The sequence below is a fragment of the Nyctereutes procyonoides genome, unplaced genomic scaffold, assembly GCF_905146905.1.
Source record: "Nyctereutes procyonoides isolate TBG_1078 unplaced genomic scaffold, NYPRO_anot_genome, whole genome shotgun sequence".
Lineage (NCBI taxonomy): Eukaryota > Metazoa > Chordata > Mammalia > Carnivora > Canidae > Nyctereutes > Nyctereutes procyonoides.
The window spans coordinates 14,202,919-14,221,451 of NW_026575024.1; the positions used below are offsets into that span (position 1 = coordinate 14,202,919).

Here is an 18,533-nt window from a genome sequence, read left to right on the forward strand (position 1 = left end):
CAGGAGCAGGAGAAAATGAACACATCCCAGGTAAGTCATTTACTAATTACTTTTTCAATGAAAAAGTGACTTCACCTTTTATTAGTGACCATGTTTTCTCATTGATTGTTTTTCTTCATTTTTTTCATTTTTTGACTTGTTTCCTGTGATATTATCTGACTTTCCTTTTTTCCTCTTCTGGTGGCTCTGAAGGTCTGCCTTTGATTTGTGTTGTCTTATTGATTACCGTTGATGTATGTGACGCATATGTGAACCTATCTTCTTGTCGACATCAGGGATTGTTTTCATCCACAGTACCATCTAAGGAAGATAGACTCCTTTATCTCAGGTTCTATGGAAACCTTCTAAATACTTTTCTTCTCCCATTTTCTCTTCTCTCTTTACATAATATAGTTTTTTGAATTCTTTGTTAACAATCACATCACACCTTCTAGCTACTTGAACAAAAATTATTTCAATTTTTTTAAAGATTTTATTTATTTATTCATAGAGTCAGAGAGAGAGAGAGGCAGAGACACAGACAGAGGGAGAAGCAGGCATCATACAGAGAGCCTGATGTGGGACTCGATCCAGGGTCTCTAGGATCACGCCCTGAACTGCAGGCGGCGCTAAACCGCTGCACCACCGGGGCTGCCCAATTATTTCAATTCTAATATACATCTTCTGGTTATTTTTGCTATCCAAAGTATGAAGATAAGGTGTTATAATGTTACCTACAACTTAGAGTTGCTTATCATGTTCCAGTCACTGTTAAATTCCTTACCTGACCTAATTCTTTTAATTAGGACAATAGCATTATGAAATTTATTATTTATACTTTTCACTGAAAGTATAAATAATAGATTTAAGTGCCTTTAGCTGCAATGGTTCTAAGGATACATCGTTAGAGATTTGGCCAACTGGCTGGCTCAGTCGGTACAGCAGCAACTCTTTATCTTGGGGTTGGACTTCAAGTCCTCCATTGGGTATAGAGGTAACTGAAAAAAAAAAAAAAAGCAATTTGGCCATATAGGTCAAATATGTCTTAGTGTGCAAGTCCACTACAAGCTTTCACTCATTTTTGAGAGTAAGATACCATCTGCTTCTGTTCAAGCCTGTCAAAGAACTTGGAATGAGAGAGCTCTTAGGCATGAGATTATAGATAAGACACAGGGTACATAAAGTATACCTTGCATGAGACATACTTATACTAAAAACCTATTTGTTGTTTAACTGGGTGCCCTGCGTTTTTGGTTACTAAATCTGGGAACCATACTTAGGCAGAAAGAGGGTTTTCGGGTGCACTCTGCTGACCATGAGCTCTGGCAGTCCCCGTCCATCCAGAGGACCAGTCATTCTCTATATTTTCAGTGGCTGACTTTACTACCTCATTCCAGATGGCCTGTTACTGGACCATCACAGCTTGCCTCAGTTTCCCCAACAATCACCATAGCAGCTCTTCTTCTATAGTTTCGAGACTCTCAGGCTTCACGCTCACAATACGTTGCTTTGTCCAAAAATGTGAAAATGTTGCCTACATATAGTTCATAAATATTTTTTTGAAGTTTCCTGTTGAGTTACTCTATGCCTCTTTCCTTGCATGGTCTGTAAGTCCCCCTTGCTTCACCTGGAACCAGTTTTTCCTGCTCTTCTCTGCTCACCACACTCTCCTTTTCTGGTTGTATTCCTTCTCTGATTGCTGAGTTCTGATGGAGGTCTCTGGAGAATCTTACAAAACGACTGTGTGGGTGATACATTTTCTAAGTCTGACTATCTGGAAGTACCTTTCTTCTGCCCTGTTACAGGGATGATTGGTTGTAGCATTTGGGTTCAGACTCCTTTTCCTTCAGGGTCTGATGAGTAAACAGGATCCCCTAGCATCTGCAGAGAATGAAAAGTTGAGTGCCGTTTCTGTTCTCACACCTGTTTTATTCTTTCTTCTTGCAAGTTTTCTCTTTCCTGGGATTTGAGTTATTTCGCCGGGCAGCATCTGCCAGTGTGCCTATTTGGTTAACCGGACAGCTCCTGCCGATGAACACTCAAGTGCTCTGGGACACTTCTAGTGATTTCCCGTGATTATTTCCCTCCCACCCTCCTCTTGGTTCTTGCCACCCAGAGCTCCTGGGAGGCTGTCAGTGGCTCTCCGCGGTGGTCCATCTGTCCTCCTTTCCTTTCCTGTCATCCTTTTCATTTTCCTGTGCTTTCATTCTGTGTGGTAAGAGATTTGCTCATTTTTGTCACCCATGTCATTTTGTTTTTGAGCCTTCTTTGGAGGGTTTTAGGTTTTTTGGCTTTCCTAAGTCAGCAACAGAATCCGTACTATCTGGGGTGCCTGTGTGGCTCAGTGGGTTAAGCATCTGCCTTCAGCTCAGGTCATGATCCCAGGTCCTGGGATAGAGCCTTGCATCAGGCTCCCTGCTCAGCAGGGAGCCTGCTTCTCCCTCTCCCTCTGCCTGCCGCTCCCCCTGCTTGTGCTCTCTCTCTCTGTCAAATAAATAAATAAATAAAATCTTTTTTAGAAAAATTAAAAAAGCATCTGTACTATCTGGGCCCCTTTGCTTTTCACATAGCCAACTTTTCTCATTTTATGGAAGTGAGACTCTGACATCAATCTGGGGATACCAGTTTGAAATCTTAAAAATTATTGTCTTCAGTATCTAAATTAATTTTGTTTTCATAGGCTCCAATCTATTCCTCTTGGTATTTAATTTTTTTTGGCTATTAGTTTTTATTTACATAAAAGAATAATTTGTTAAGCAGTTTTTCTTCGTGTTTATTTTTCCAATGGTTGTTTTTCCTCCAGCATCTGAGGCCCTTTTTAAAAAAGTTCTCTGTGTAAAAAAAAATAAAAAATAAAATAAAATAAAAATAAAAATAAAAAAGTTCTCTGTGTGAATAGAAAGGCAAAAAACAAAAAACAAAAAACAAAAAAAAAAAGAAAGGCAAAAAACTCATAAGATCGATCTAGGCAGCATAGGGGTCTGTTTCCTCCGCCAGCTTTTCCCTTGAATGAAAAGACAGACCTGGGGCCTTTTACATGGATTGGTGGGAGATGTGTACAGACAGGCCTCTCTGTAGGATGTACAGAGGGGGACAGAGCCCCAGGGGACCCTCCTTTCTCCCTGCCAAAGCTGGCAGTGCCTTACCCAATGACAGAGGGTGTTGATCTGTTTCCCTAGAGTTGCCCTAAAAGCAAAGCTGTGACTGGTTCAGGGTACTCAGCATAGTACCTTGCTTCTCTTTTGGGTTGCAAAGTTCACGCAGACTCCTAGAGGCAGTTGTCCTGCTTTTTATAGGGAAGGTTCTCCCAAGTGTTAATCCTTAGCCAACCCCTCTGGGGGCTAAGAACGACTTAGGAATGTGGCAGGCCTCATAGTCCCACTCATTCCTCTGGGTCTTGAGCCCAGAGCCCACTTCATCTCCTGCCACAGCTGCTTCCCAGCTGGGAGATCCTGCCTGGCTCTGAACAGAACTTCAGACTCTTGCACAGTCTGTGTTTGTTTTAGGGGATGAGCACACTTCCTCCAGTATCTGCCTCCTACTCTATGGCTTACAGAAACCAGTCAGAATTTGTCACTTGCTGACAGCCCCCTTCCCTACACCCCTCTTCCCTGATCATGTACTGGTTATGTCTCTCCCTGCTATAGTTTTGGAAGCAGAAGAGATCAGTGTGTGTGCCCAGCCCATCATGTCGAGTTAGGAGCATCTCTTCTTGAAACTGTCACCACCAGTGGCCTCTGAGACAGGCTTCATTCATTCAACGGCTGTTTAGTGAGCACCACCATGGACGTGCTCTGCTCTATGTGCAGATACTACTACTACCTCCTGCTTCTTTGGTCGCCAAGGTCTTCTCCCCCCTCCTGCTCCCTCTTAGGTTCCAAATCTTCCATCTCCCTGTTCTTTGTGGACAAGCTCCCTACTCAGATGGTTTCAGTTACCGCTGAGATACTCCTGATTTCCAAACTTCGCCTTAATCCTGGACCTCCCTCCTGATCTCCAAGACCTTATATCTAACCATCACCTGGACCTCTCTATCTGTAGTGACCTCTCTACCTGTATGTGTCACAGATGCCTTATGTATAACATGTCCAGGATTTCTCTCTCTCTCTCTCTATCTTTTTCTCACCCAACCTATTCTTTCTCCTGGGTTGTCAGTCTCCAAATACAGCACCAGCACTGACCCAGCTGCTCTTGCTGATAATCTCGGAGTAGTGTTCCATTCATTTCCCCTCTTGCCCTAACCAACTGCTGATTAATTCCATTTAGAATCAACTCCACTTCTGAACGGCCCTGCCACTACATTAAAATCTTCTCTTGGGCAGCCCGGGTGGCTCAGCGGTTTAGAGCCGCCTTCAGCCTAGGGCCTGATCCTGGAGACCTGGGATCAGATCCCACGTCAGGCTTCCTGCATGGAGCCTGCTTCTCCCTCTGCCTGTGTCTCTGCCGCTCTCTCTCTCTCTCTCTCTCTCTCTCTTTCTGTGTGTGTCTCTCATGAATAAATAAATACAATCTTTAAAAATAAATAAATAAAATAAAATAAAATAAAATCTTCTCTTATAATGGTTATTACCTTCCTCTCTGACCTCCCTTCCCTTCCCTTTAAAAACCCTTCCCAGACTTTCTCAACACAATCAGTATTTGGGGCCAGATAATCCTTTGTTGTAGAGGCTGTCCTCAGCATCGTAGGATATCCCACAGCATCTCTGGGCTCCAGCCACTAGATACCATAAGCACCCTTTCCTCAGTTGAGACAACCACAGATGTCTCCTGACATTGCCAAATGCCCTTCACCCCCTGCCGACAAGATCAAGTTGAATGAGAGTCACTGCTTTAAAACATTCTCCCACTCTGCTACTAAGCCTTTGCTTTCAAAATATAAATCTGATCATGTTACTTATGTATATGTCCCCATTCCCATGGAAGTAATCTCCAAAGTCAGGTATCCACCCTAGAGAACTGCATGAGACAATCAAGTAGTGTAGGTATGTAAAGAAGGTATTAGAATGCCTTCTCATGTTTCTTTTGTATCTAAAAAAACTAAGAAAGTAAGCTTTACTTTTGCTGGCTAGCTGCAGAGTCCTAGACATTCATAATTTACAAGTTAATACATTGAGGGATGCTTAGGAACTCCAATTAATGGGGTGACTAAGTATCTGAAGGCCACTGGTCTCTGGGGGAAAATCCAGTATTCCTCTGTGTCTGACCACTAAATAGCTCTACTTGTTCTGAGTCTCTTCAAAGCCCCCAACCTATTTTGTCACGCTGCACTACTTGCAACTCCCTTAATTTTATATGTATTGTTAATTATTATTGGGCCTGAATGTGTTTTGTAGAAAGTCTCCTTCTTGGTCTGTGAACACCTTAATAACAGGACCATTGTCTCCTTTGCCTTAGCATCCTTACAACTAGAATCATTCTAGATATATAGAGGGACTCAAATTTTTGTTGTTTATAAATTAATAAATATAAAGGCAGAATATTTCTATTATGATTTCTGTTTCTTCCATAAAGGAAGGTACCTGGTTACGTCATCCTTTGTAACATTTTCTGGTAAACTCTTAACAATGAACACAGTACGGGCGCCCAGGTGGCTCAGTCAGTTAAGCATCTGACTCTTGATTTTGGCTCAGGTGATGATCTCAGGGTCATGAGATGAAGCCCCATGTCAGGCTCTGCACTGGACGTGGAGCCTGCTTAAGATTCTCTCTCTCCTCCCTCTGCTCCTTCCCCTCACCCTCTCTCTCCACCCTAAAAGCTTTTTTAAAAATGAACACAGTAGAAATTCATTCTCATACATATTTCCCATGCCATCTGATCTTGAGCACTTCATGGTGAGCAGGACTGGGCTGTTACAGGGATCGGTGTTGTTCGAGGATATATCTGTGGACTTCACCCAGAAGGAGTGGAAGCTGCTGGACCCTGCCCAGAAGCTCCTGTACAGGGATGTGATGCTGGAGAACTACAGGCATCTGGTGTCACTGGGTAAGCATGGCTTCCATGCACCTGTCAACGACATGCATTTTCTATCTTAGGAACCAAATCACTGTAAGGCCCCATGAGTTTCAGGCTTGAGATTTTGGATTAAAAGACCCTCTTAGGGAACTTGAAAGTATGTTATATTCTCACCTCCATGGTGAAAAGGTCTTTTTTAATGAAGGCCCTATCACCTTACAGCTTCTAAAGCTTCTCCCATCTGATTCTTCAAAGGGCCTGAACTTTAAGCAGCTTTGCCAAGTCCCATGTCATTTCCCATAACAGGGCACTGCGTCACCAAACCTGAGCTGATATTCAAGTTGGAGCAAGGAGAAGAGCCATGGGTACCAAAGAAAGAACTCCCAAGTCAGAGCCGCCCAGGTGAGTTCACAAGGGTAGATAGAAGACAACTGGTGGAAACTGGTTCCCAAGTGGCCAGTTCAGGGTATTTTTGAAAGCATTTTAGAAATCTATTTTAGTGGGGCATCTGGGTGGTCCAATGGTTGAGCATCTGCCTTTGGCTCAGGTCATGATCCCAGGGTCCTGGGATCGAGTCCCTCATTGAGCTCCCCTGCAGGGAGTCTGCTTCTCCCTCTGCCTATGTCTCTGCCTCTCTGTGTGTCTCTCATGAATAAATAAATAAATAAAATATCTAAAAAAGAAAAAAAGAGAGAAATCTCTTTTAGAGGCTTTTAGAAGTGGCTCAAGACAGATGATCACCCTACCTTAGATAACAAACCTCCAAATAGCACCCTCCTATATAAATGCTCTTCATGTTCTGTTTGACTTTTTTTTTTTCTGTTTGACTTTTATATGTAGAAAGATTGGCTTTCATAGAAACCGATTGGTACTCATCCTCGACCTTTATTTCTCTGTTTTTTTTTTCTGTTTGGTAATGACTATTGTTCATCTTCCCTCCTATGCCAAACACTCAGTAAATATGCAGTTATTGGTGCCTTCTTATATTCAACAAACGTTTATTTTAGGCACTGCTATACACCAGTCACATTCTAAGCAGAGAGGATACAAAGTCTCTACTCCTATCAGTAGATCCAATGAGTAAGTTGGCAAATTTAGCAAAAAAAATGGCAACTAGCAATTAAAAATGTAGTATGTCTGGTAGTTATCATATGAAAAATTAAAGTCAGATGATGGGTATAGAGATCAATAGGGAGTGCTATTTTTGGAAAGGAAATCAGAGGAGGCTTCTTTGAGGAGGTGAACATTTGAGCAGGAACAGTAGAATAGAGTTTTGAATGGAGGGATGGAGAGAGGCACAGATTATCTAAGAGATTTCCAGCTTGAGGGAGCAGCAGGTATGAAGTCTCTGAGATGGGAGTGTGCTTGGTGTAATCAGAGAACAGCAAGGAGTCAGTGGGACCAAAGGGGCTTGGGCTTCCAAAGAAGGTAGCAGCTGATGTCAGAGAGTTAGCAGGAACAAAGTTTTATGGGCCTGGTAAGACTGATTTCTAAATCTGAGTGAGACATTAGGTGAGAGGGGAAAGGCAAGGACTACTAGGTTTGCAGGGCCAGAAGGCACATGACTCCAAAAAGCGAGACTGAGAAGAAGCACCCAGGATGGTGGGGAGGGAAGCAGAAGACAGTGGTGTCCCAGAAGCCACGTGAAAAAAGTGTTCTGAGAAGGAAGGAATAAATTCCAGCATGCAGATGGATGTGTAAACTCAGCATTGCCTCTTCTTTTCCTGCATATTATTCAAGGCCATAGAGAAAAGAAAGACAAAATATAAACTCCATTTTCACTGGAGGTTGGAGGCAGTAGAAATCCCAAACTTAAAATAAAAAGTGGAATGGGGCACCTGTGTGGCTCAGTCGGTTAAGCATCTGACTCTTAATCTCAGCTCAGGTCCTGATCTCAAGAGTTGTGAGTTCAGGCCCCAGGTGGAGCCTACTTAAAAAATTAATTAATTAACTGCCTAATTAGATAAATAAATAAATAAATAATAATAAATAAATAAAGTGTGAATTATAACCAGAAGCAATGGAAATTAGGCTCAGTTGTGGTAGTTAAGTAGAGAAAATATCACACAAACTGGCCATGGAAAAAAGTGTCAGAACACATTGTACAGATAGTATTTACTTGCAAACCTTGCCATTAATGGAACTTGAAGTGATGAGATTCTTAAAAAAAAAAAAAAAAAAGAAAGAAAGAAAAAGCAATGGGACAGTAGCATTGCCCTGAAGGGATGTGTAGATTCTGAGTAGAGCTAAGGACAGAATATGTACTAACCAAGTCAAAAACATGAGAGTGGATTTGTGGCTAGAAATGTCCAGTTTAGGACAGCCCGGGTGGCTCAGCAGTTTAGCACCACCTTCAGCCCAGGTGTGATCCTGGAGACCCAGGATTGAGTCCCACATCGGGCTCCCTGCATGGAGCCTGCTTCTCCCGCTGCCTGTGTCTCTGCTTCTCTCTCTCTCTCTCTCTCTGTGTGCGTGTGTGTGTGTCTGTCTCTCATTAATAAATAAATAAAATCTAATAAATAAATAGATAAATAGATAATAGATAAATAAATAAATAATAAATGCCCTGATCTGTTACAATCTGACAATACTGTAGACTTATGGGCTGATCACTTGAACATGTGTTGTGAACTTAAATTATAAGAACCGAATGTAATCTCTAGGTGTAAAAATCCAATATCAAATTTTCCCTACTAGCACATTGGCTTCTGTTTGTTTTATCTGCTACAGAAAAGTCATGTATTTTTAAGTATACAATTGATCTTCTTGCATAAAATGAGAAGAGCAGAGGATAGTAATAATCACCCATAGCTAAAAAAATTTTAAGGCAAAGATTAATAAAGGCCCTTGGACCAAACTGGATAGCCAGCTGCTTGAGTTTTCACAGAAATAAAAAAGAAATCAGAGAGGAAGAAAACATGATATAAAGGTGGAGTTATGACAGGACACAATCAGTTGGCAAAGCAAATCAGTAGATTGAAAGAGGGAGAAGTAGAGATGTCAGTCAGGCCAGATAACTATTGATCTATTCTGAGAGAATCAACTGACAGCACCAACAACCAGAATACAGAGGGGAATTGGATCCTGTTGCAAGCCTGGCTTGTCCCCTCCTATGTTTTAACACACGTTTTGAGCATTGTTTTACCACATCACAGCTCTGTGAAGAGATAGGGATGAACTATAGGACTGGACCTTTGGACACAAGGCAATTAGTTATTTCATAAGTTGAATTTGGAGTTAGTATACAGAATGGGAAAGGGGCAGAAGAGATTAGGAAAATGGAGAGTGGAGTAAAGGATTCCACTGCAGGTGGTGAAGCATGGGGAGAGGAGGATATGGTTCAAGTCTCTGATCTGCTGTCAAATTGATCTTGGCTGTGAAACTTCCCCTATTACCACCCAGTCTTCCTTGTCTGCCTCCTCAATATCCTTTGTCTTTGCCCATCCTTTGAAAATCCTCCATCTGGGATTGGCATGATCCTGGGATCCTGAGGTCGAGTCCTGCATCGGGTTCCCCACGGAGAGCCTGCTTCCTACTCTATGTCTCTGCCTCTCTCTGTGTATCTCTCATCAATAAATAAATAAGATCGTGGGCAGCCCCGGGGGCCCAGCGGTTTAGCGCCACCTACAGCCCAGGACGTGATCCTGGAGACCCAGGATCGAGTCCCACGTTGGGCTCCCTGCATGGAGCCTGCTTCTCTCTCTGCCTATGTCTCTGCCTCTCTCTCTCTCTGTCTCTCTCTCTCTCTCTCTCTCTCTGTCATGAATAAATAAATAATTTTTAAAAATAATAATTAATAAATAAATAAGATCTTAAAAAAAAAAGAAAATCCTCCATCCTTGGATCAGTTGTTTTCCTGACATCCTTTTTACTTAGCACAACGTTCCTTATGTCTTTTTTTTCCAAACTTACTATCCATCTTGACATCATATTTATAACAAACCAAAGCCACTTGTATTAAGTTTCCGCTTTCTCTCCTTTTTTTCTATTATAATATGTATTTTTTCTTGATTTTCATGTTACCAAACCAAAAGAAGAGAATAAATATTTGCTCAGGACTTCTTCCATCCCAGAACACTATGTCTAAGAACCTAGGAATCAATTCCATATAGGCCACTTGTGTATAATGCCATTTCTTAAGAAATGCATTAAGATTTGTGATGTATGTCAATTTCTTATATTTCTAGAAGTCCAGGAAGCCAATAACATGAAAGAAAGAAGCCAAGCAAAGGAAGATAAATATTCGAGGAAAGCTTTCTTCTTCAACAACAGAATATTGAATAAGGAGAGAACTAAGACCTTGGGAGAAGCATTTAATATGGCCACAAACCCAGTGCCCTCAAGAAAAATATCCCATAAATGTGACTTATCTGGAACAAGCTTGGAAAGTGTTTCAGAATTAATTATTAGTAATAGAAACCATGTAAGAAAAAAGTCTAATGATCTCAATGGATGTGGATCCCTTCATGCTATGCATGAGAAAATTCATGCAGTGAACAAGCCCCATGAAAGTGATCAAAAGAAGAAATCCCACAGATATAAGGAGGAGTTTATTCAACATGAAAAGAATTCTGTTTTGGAGAAACTTCTTGAATATAATAATTGTGGGAAAGTCTTTCACAAAAAGGCTGCCTTTGTTACACATAAGAGACCTCACAAAGGAGAGAAACCCTCTGAAGATAATGAATACAGACAAGCCTTCACCCAAAAATTAAAGCTCAGTGCTCATCCAAAAACCCTTAAGGAAAGGAAATCATGTGACTCCAGTAAAAATAGGAAACCCTCATGCATGAAGTCAACACATATACATCAGAGAGCTCACCTAGGGGAGAAACACTATGATTGTAATAAACTGGGGAAATCCTTTAGCAGCAAGTCAAATCTTACTCAACATCAGAAAATGTACAGAGGAGGAACACCTGATGAATATAATGAAAGTGAGAGAGCCTTGAGGAAGTCATACCACACTCAAAGTGAGAGAACTCATGCAGGAGAGAAAATCTGTGACAGTGATAAATGTGGGAAATCCTTCCATGAAAAGCCATGCCTTACTCAACATCAGAGAACTCACACAAAAGAAAAACCTAGTGAGTGTAATGATAGTGAGAGAGCCATAAGGAAGGAATCGCACCTCACTCAAAGTCAGAGAATTAACACAAGAGAGAAAATCTTTCAAGGTAGTAAATGTGAGAAATCCTCCTGTGAGAAGCTAAAATTCGCTCAACATCAGAGAATGCACTCGGGGAGGAAAACTAATGAGTATCACAAAAGTGGCAGGACCATAAGTAAGAAGTCACACCTCACTCAAAGTCAGAAAGCTCACAAAGGGAAGAAAGCCTACAAGTGTAATAAATGTGGGAAAAGCTTTCCTAAGAAAACAGACCTTACTCAACATCAGAGCTCACACACAGGGAAAAAACCCTATGAGTGTAATGAATGTGGCAAGTCCTTTTTTGTGAAGTCCAACCTCACTGAACATCAGAGAACTCACACAGGAGAAAAACCATATGAATGTAATGAATGTGGGAAGTCCTTCTGCCAGAAGTCAGCCCTCACAGTTCATCAGAGAACTCACACAGGAGAGAAACCATATAAATGTAATGACTGTGGGAAAACCTTCTGTGTGAAATCAAACCTTACTCAACATCAAAGGACCCACACAGGAGAGAAACCCTATAAATGCAATGAATGCTGGAGATCTTTCTGTGTGAAATCCAACCTTGTTGTGCATCAGAGAACTCATACAGGAGAGAAACCCTACAAATGTCCTGAATGTGGGAAAACCTTCTATGAAAAATCAGCCCTCACAAAACATCAGAGAATTCACACAGGGGAAAAACCCTATGAATGTAATGAATGTAGAAAAACCTTCAGCCAGAGGTCAGCCCTCACCAAACATCAAAGAAAAACACACAAGAAGAAAACTATCAATGCTGCCCGCATGCAGAAGCCTGCATCTACAAATCAGATTCGTTGAACATCAGCAAAATCAAAGGGCAGAAAAGCTAAGATGTCAACACATGTGGGAAAGTCCTCATCAGTCAGTTATAGCTTATTGGAACTAGAGGATTAATATAGAAGTGAAACCTTACGAATGCTTTGAACATGTGAAAGCTTTCAACAAGCATTCAAAGATACTGAGGGGAAATTTATCACTTTAAGGAATATGGATAAAATGTTTTGTGGGAATGTTTAACTAGAAGTCCTATTTCAGATGTGATAACCAAACTTATTACAGAAAGGATAACAGAAAATATTCTGTTAATAGATTGTGAAATGTGGAGCTTTTGTAAAAGGAGGAATACTTTAAATTGTTGATACAACAGTATTAAATATATGTGTGAAGACTTTCTGAGGTATATTGAACTATATATAGGCATGTAGTACATGAATGTGCCATAGAACATGAATTATGGATGTGTCAGATTTGTGATAGGAACCCACCACTGTCTCTGAACCTCAACAGTATGGTATATGTAGACTAAGTAAAAACTAAGCAGTCCTGTAACCTGTGACCCAACAGTTCCACCTCTTGATAACATACTCTAAAACAAGAGTTCTCGACTGGGCATCCCAAAGGGTGTTTGGAAATACTGGAATTGCTTGGTTGTCACTGTGGCAGGGTGCTATAGGTGGTTAGTATATGGGAGGGCCAAAGACACCAAATGTCCTGCAATATGTCAGGAAAAGGACAAGAAGAAGAGACTCATCTACAATGACTGTGGCTCCATCACAGAAAAATACCACCCTGGAGAAACTCTTGCATGTGTGCACCCACAGACCTATACCAGAATGTTCATTGCAACACTGCAATAATTTTTGGAGTAACAATTTACAAAAATGGAAAGTAAAAAATGTCCATTAACAATAGACTAGATAAATAAATGTTGGTTTTGGTCATACCATGGGGATAATATATGGCAATGAAAATGAATTAATGAATTAAACACTTCAAGATGATTATGTTGAATGAAGAAAATATGTAGCTATTTTACTGCATTTCAAAAATAAAATTCAAAAAACAAAGAACTCAGCAGTACATTGTTCAGGGAGATAGATAGATGATAGATAGAAAGATAAAAATATATCATGTGAACAAAGTACAAAGGAAAGCAAGTGGATGATTAACAAAATCTAGGATAGCAATTACATCTGTGGAAGAAAGAAAGACTTATGTTTACAGAGAAAGAGAAAGCTTCATGTTTTCTTAAGTAACTCATGAGTATACAGGTATTGCTTTTAATATTTTATATCATATATATGCATATATAACTATTTCTGTTTATAGACTAATTTTCAAGAAGCAGGCTTCAAAAAAAAAAGAAGCAAGCTTCAAGATAATTGCATTAGAATGTTAACAAAAGTGGTATTTTGGCATAAAGATTCATCTATTTTTTGGGCAGCCCTGGTGGCTTAGCGGTTTAGCGCCACCTTCCACCCAGGGCGTGATCCTAGAGACCCGGGATCGAGTCCCATGTCAGACTCCCTGCATGGAGCCTGCTTCTCCCTCTGCCTGTTTCTCTCTCTCTCTCCCTCTCTCTCTCTCTCTCTCTAATAAATAAATAATCTTTAAAAAAACAGCAAAAAAAAAGATTCATCTATTTTTCTTTTTTTTTTTAAGATTTTATATATTCGGGATCCCTGGGTGGCGCAGCGGTTTGGCGCCTGCCTTTGGCCCAGGGCGCGATCCTGGAGACCCGGGATCGAATCCCACGTCGGGCTCCCGGTGCATGGAGCCTGCTTCTCCCTCTGCCTGTGTCTCTGCCTCTCTCTCTTTCTCTCTCTGTGACTATCATAAATAAATAAAAATTAAAAAAAAACAAACAAAAAAAAGATTTTATATATTCATGACAGACACAGAGAAAGAGAGAGAGGCAGAGACACAGGCAGAGGGAGAAGCAGGTTCCATGCAGGGAGCCTGACATGGGACTCCATCCGGGTCTCCAGGATCAGGCCCTGGACTGAAGCAGCACTAAACTGCTGAGCCACCAGAGCTGCCCTCATCTGTTTTTCTGTATCCAACATTTCCACATTGACCCTTTTCAAGAGTCTATACCACTCATCTTTATGCCTGCCTGGTCATCTTGATTTTCTTTATTGTATTTTGCCTTTTGCTTCTTAGTAAAATTAATCCTAACTTTTTAAAAACAATACAGTGAACATTGACCAAGATAGAAAAAATAAAGTGAAAAAGAAAAATAAAGTGAAAAGAAGGATCAAGGTACATCAAATAGTAAATATAAATAACAATGAAAAAAACAATAAAAGTTCTCACAAATGAGAATAAGTTGAATTCACACATCAAAAACAGTGGTGGGGGGATCCCTGAGTGGCTCAGTGGTTTAGCGCCTGCCTTTGGCCCAGGGTGTGATCCTGGAGTCCCGGGATTGAGTCCCATGTGGGGCTCCCTGCATGGGGCCTGCTTCTCCCTCTGCCTGTGTCTCTGCCCACCCTCCTCTCTCTCTGTGTCTATCATGAATAAATAAATAAAATCTTTTAAAAACAAAACAAAACAAAAACAGTGGTGGTTTAATTGTTGGTTTAAAAATCACCTTATGAAAAAATAAATAAATAAAAACCACCTTATGTGTGGTTTGCAAAAAAACCAAAGTGTGTATATATATATATATACACACACACACTATATATATATATGTATATATATACATATATATACATATATAAATATATACATATATATACATATATATATGTATATATATATATCTGAAACCAGGTGACAAAGGAAGTGTGAAATTTAAGGGATTGGGGTCACCTGGGCGGCTCAGTCAATTAAGCATCCAGTTCTTGATTTTGGCTCACATCATAATCACAGGGTTATGAGATTGAGCCCTGCATCAGGCTCCATGCTGGGTGTGGAGCCTGCTTAAGATTCTCTCTCTTCCCTCCCTCTACCTACCGCCTCTCTAAAAAAAAGAAAAGAAAAAGAAATTTAAGGGATTGGACAAAAGATGTTATATAGATGGATAGATATTGATATTTATAAATCTAGGTACCTTTTTTTTTATTCATCCACTAAAGCAAAACTACCTACTGGTAAGTCATGTGATTGTATCATTTAACTCAACTGTGCTCTTAAATATTAGGTTCTTCAGCCTCCCACCAAAAATAATCTCATAAGGAGGTGCCTAGGTGGCTCAGTCAACTAAGCATCTGCCTTAGACTCAGGTCATGATCTCAAAATCCTGAGATGGAGCCCACTGTCAGGTTCCCTGTTCAGTGAGGAGCCTCCTTCTCCCTCTCTCTCTCTGCCTCTCCTCCCTGCTGTGTGTGCTCTCTCTCTCTCTCTCTCTCTCTCTCTCTCTCTCTCTCTCCTCTCTGTCTCTCAAAGAAATAAATAAAATCTTAAGAAAATGATCTTATAGGGCAACAGCCATTGATATGAATATACGTTCAGGTGATGCTGCCTTTCTGTCTTAATGGTTTTAACCTACCCTGATTTGAAGATCCAAAGGAAGCTCTGGAAATAGGAGAGAATGGGCTTTCAAGCATGTGTGTCGTTTTGATTGAAGATGCTCCCTTGGTTGTCATTTTTTTAAAGATTTTTTTTAAATTTTTATTTATTTATGATAGTCACAGAGAGAGAGAGAGAGAGAGGCAGAGACATAGGCAGAAGGAGAAGCAGAGGGAGAAGCAGGCTCCATGTACCGGGAGCCCAATGTGGGATTCGATCCCGGGTCTCCAGGATCGTGCCCTGGGCCAAAGGCAGGCGCCAAACTGCTGCACCACCCAGGGATCCCTTGGTTGTCATTTTTATTAAGAAACTTTTTTAAGATGTTTATTTTAGGGATCCCTGGGTGGCGCAGCGGTTTGGCGCCTGCCTTTGGCCCAGGGCACGATCCTGGAGACCCGGGATCGAATCCCACGTCAGGCTCCCGGTACATGGAGCCTGCTTCTCCCTCTGCCTGTATCTCTGCCTCTCTCTCTCTCTGTGACTATCATAAATAAAAATTTAAAAAAAAGAAAAAAAAAGATGTTTATTTTAACTTTACTTGGAATGATGGACAGGGCACTGAGAGTGGGCAACTTGACTTCTCATCTTGACATTGCCTCCAGCCCAATTTTATTAACTTTTAAAACGAAGAGCAGGGCAGCCCTAGTGGCCCAGGGGTTTAGCACCACCTTTGGCCCAGGCAGTGATCCTGGAGACCGAGGATCGAGTCCCACGTTGGGCTCCCTGCGTGGAGCCTGCTTCTCCCTCTGCCTGTGTCTCTGCCTCTCTCTCTCTGTCTCTATGAATAAATAAACAAAATCTTTAAAAAATAATAAAATAAAAAAAATAAAACGAAGAGCAGATTTAGACCATATTATTGTCTTAGTCCACTTGGACTGCTATAATAATACTACAGAGTGAGGGCCTAATAAACAACAGAAATTTATTTCTCACAGTGCTGGTGGCTGGTCCAAGATCATGGCAGCATCTGGTGAGGGCTCCCTTCCTGGTGCACCGCATCCTTATGGGGTAGGAGGGGTGAGGGAGCTCTGTGGGGTCCCATATAAGGGCACTAATCCTTCATGATAACTCCATCCTCATGACCTAAGCACCTCTCATGACACCTCCTAATATCATCACTTTGGCGGGGGGGCATGGCTAGAATTTCCATATGTGAATTTTGGAGGGATACAAACCAGACATAACAGCTATAACATTTTTCTGGTATTATCATTTTGAACTTTGTATGTCAATTTTGCAGAGCAATCAGCACATCCTTAAAGGCCAAAGGTGATGATCTGGAAAGAAAGTGGAGAATAAGGCAAGCATGGAGCTGGTTGTCCTCAGCTGAGCCTGGTGCTGCCCTCCTACCTAGCTCGCAGACTCTGGTAATAGTCCTTTTCTGGTGGAGTCTGTTTCCTGCCAGTCCCCTCAGCTCAGATCACGTCCCTGAAAGTTGCCCCAAACCTTTCTTCGTCACCTCGTTCTGACAGTGTCTGCAGAGGGTAACACTGCAAACTTTGCACACTCTGAACAGGAGGATCAAGAATTTCTTCTGACCCAGCTGCCTGTCTGGAGCCCTCCTGCCTCTTCTCAGAGCTTTGGTGAAAAGTCTCATGTGTGTCCCCTTGGTGGATTATTATTCCTGGGGTATCCTCCTAACACACAAGAGTTCGTGTATTTGTGTAGAGTCAGTGTCTGGGCTCCAAGCCCACTTTATATGGAATATCTACCCCAGTAACACATCTCTGATGGCACCTGCTGGGCCCTGGAATCTCAAACCTGGCCTCCAGCAAATTCAAACCAGGGGGGCTAAGACTGTGAGCCATCCTGAAGCTACAGAAAGTCAATCTGTCCTCAAACTCTAAAGAAACACCAAGAAATCCAAGGACTGGAAGGCAAGAGTAAATTTTAACTCAACATTTGTTTCCTGGGGTCACTTGAGGGTATTTTATTGGGCTAAGTGCTCTGAAGAATTCAAAGATGGTTAAAGTCCAAGTCTGGGTTTTAAGCAGTGTAGTTTGGAGCGCCTGGGTGGGCTCAGTCATCAGAAGAGCAGGAGAAAAAAAAAAAAGGAAGAGCAGGAGACTCTTAATCTCGGGGTCGTGAGTCAGAGCCCCACATTGGGTGTAGAGATTACTTAAATAAATAAAACTTTAAAAAGAGAGAGAGAGAGAAACATAATCTAAGCTCATAATTCAAAAATCTAGAAAAAGAATAAAATAAACCAAAGCAAGCACAAGGAGAGAAATAATACAGAGAAGAGAAGATACCAATGACATTAAAAATAGAAAAACGATAGAAAAAAAACAATGAAGGTAAGAGTTGGTTCTTTAAAAAAATCAATAATATTGATAAGCCTCTAGGAAGATTGATACAGAAAAATAAGACACAAATTACCAATATCGGTAATGAAATTCAATATCATGACAGACTCTACAGACCTCAAATCTATGAACAGCTTTATATCTATAAATTTGACAACTTAGATTAAATAAACCAATTCTGAGGGCAGCCTAGGTGGTTCAGTCGATTAAGCATCTATCTCTTGATCTCAGCTCAGGTCTTGATCTCGAGGTTGTGATTTAAGCTTCACACTGAGCACCACGATGGGCATGAAGTCTACTTTAAAAATAAAAAATAAAAATAAAATAAAATAAAATAGGGACACCTGGGTGGCTCAGCAGTTGAGTAGCTGCCTTTGACTCACAATGTGATCCTGAGGTCTGGGATGGAGTCCCACATCAGGCTCCTTGCCAGGAGCCTGCTTCTCCCTCTGCCTATGTCTCTGCCTCTCTTTGTCTCTCATGAATAAACAAATAAAATCTTTTAAAAATAAGATAATAAATAAACCAATTTTTTAAAAAATACACTCTCATAACTCACCCAATATGAAATAGAATTAAAGAAACTGAATTTGTAATGTAAAAATTCCCCCAAAGGCCGTGTCCAAGCCCAAATGATTTCACTGAAGAATTCTACAATATATTTAAAGAACTAACACCGATTCTATGCACTTTCTTCCAGATAATCAAAGAGAAGGAAGCACTTCCCAATTCAGTGTATGAACCTAGTACTCACGGATACCAAAACCAAAATTTTTTTAAAAAAATACACGATAAAAAAACAGACCAATATTCCTTTGACT

The 18,533-nt window shown here is 40.9% G+C and overlaps 1 protein-coding gene across 1 annotated transcript; it reads left to right on the forward strand.

Annotated features, from left to right (window-relative positions):
• Nucleotides 1–15: 15 nt before the first annotated feature.
• Nucleotides 16–11,908, forward strand: LOC129522107 (zinc finger protein 157-like). Its single transcript, XM_055344262.1, has 4 exons — nt 16–30; nt 5,835–5,961; nt 6,238–6,333; nt 10,878–11,908. Exons 1-4 carry the CDS (start codon nt 16–18, stop codon nt 11,906–11,908), a joined length of 1,269 nt encoding a protein of 422 aa, XP_055200237.1.
• The last annotated feature ends 6,625 nt before the right edge of the window (nt 11,909–18,533 follow it).

Coding starts and splice junctions, on each gene's coding strand:
- LOC129522107 (XM_055344262.1), top strand. Junction 5,962..6,237: donor CAGGCATCTGGTGTCACTGG/GTAAGCATGGCT, acceptor TTCCCATAACAG/GGCACTGCGTCACCAAACCT. Junction 6,334..10,877: donor CCCAAGTCAGAGCCGCCCAG/GTGAGTTCACAA, acceptor AAAGTGAGAGAG/CCTTGAGGAAGTCATACCAC.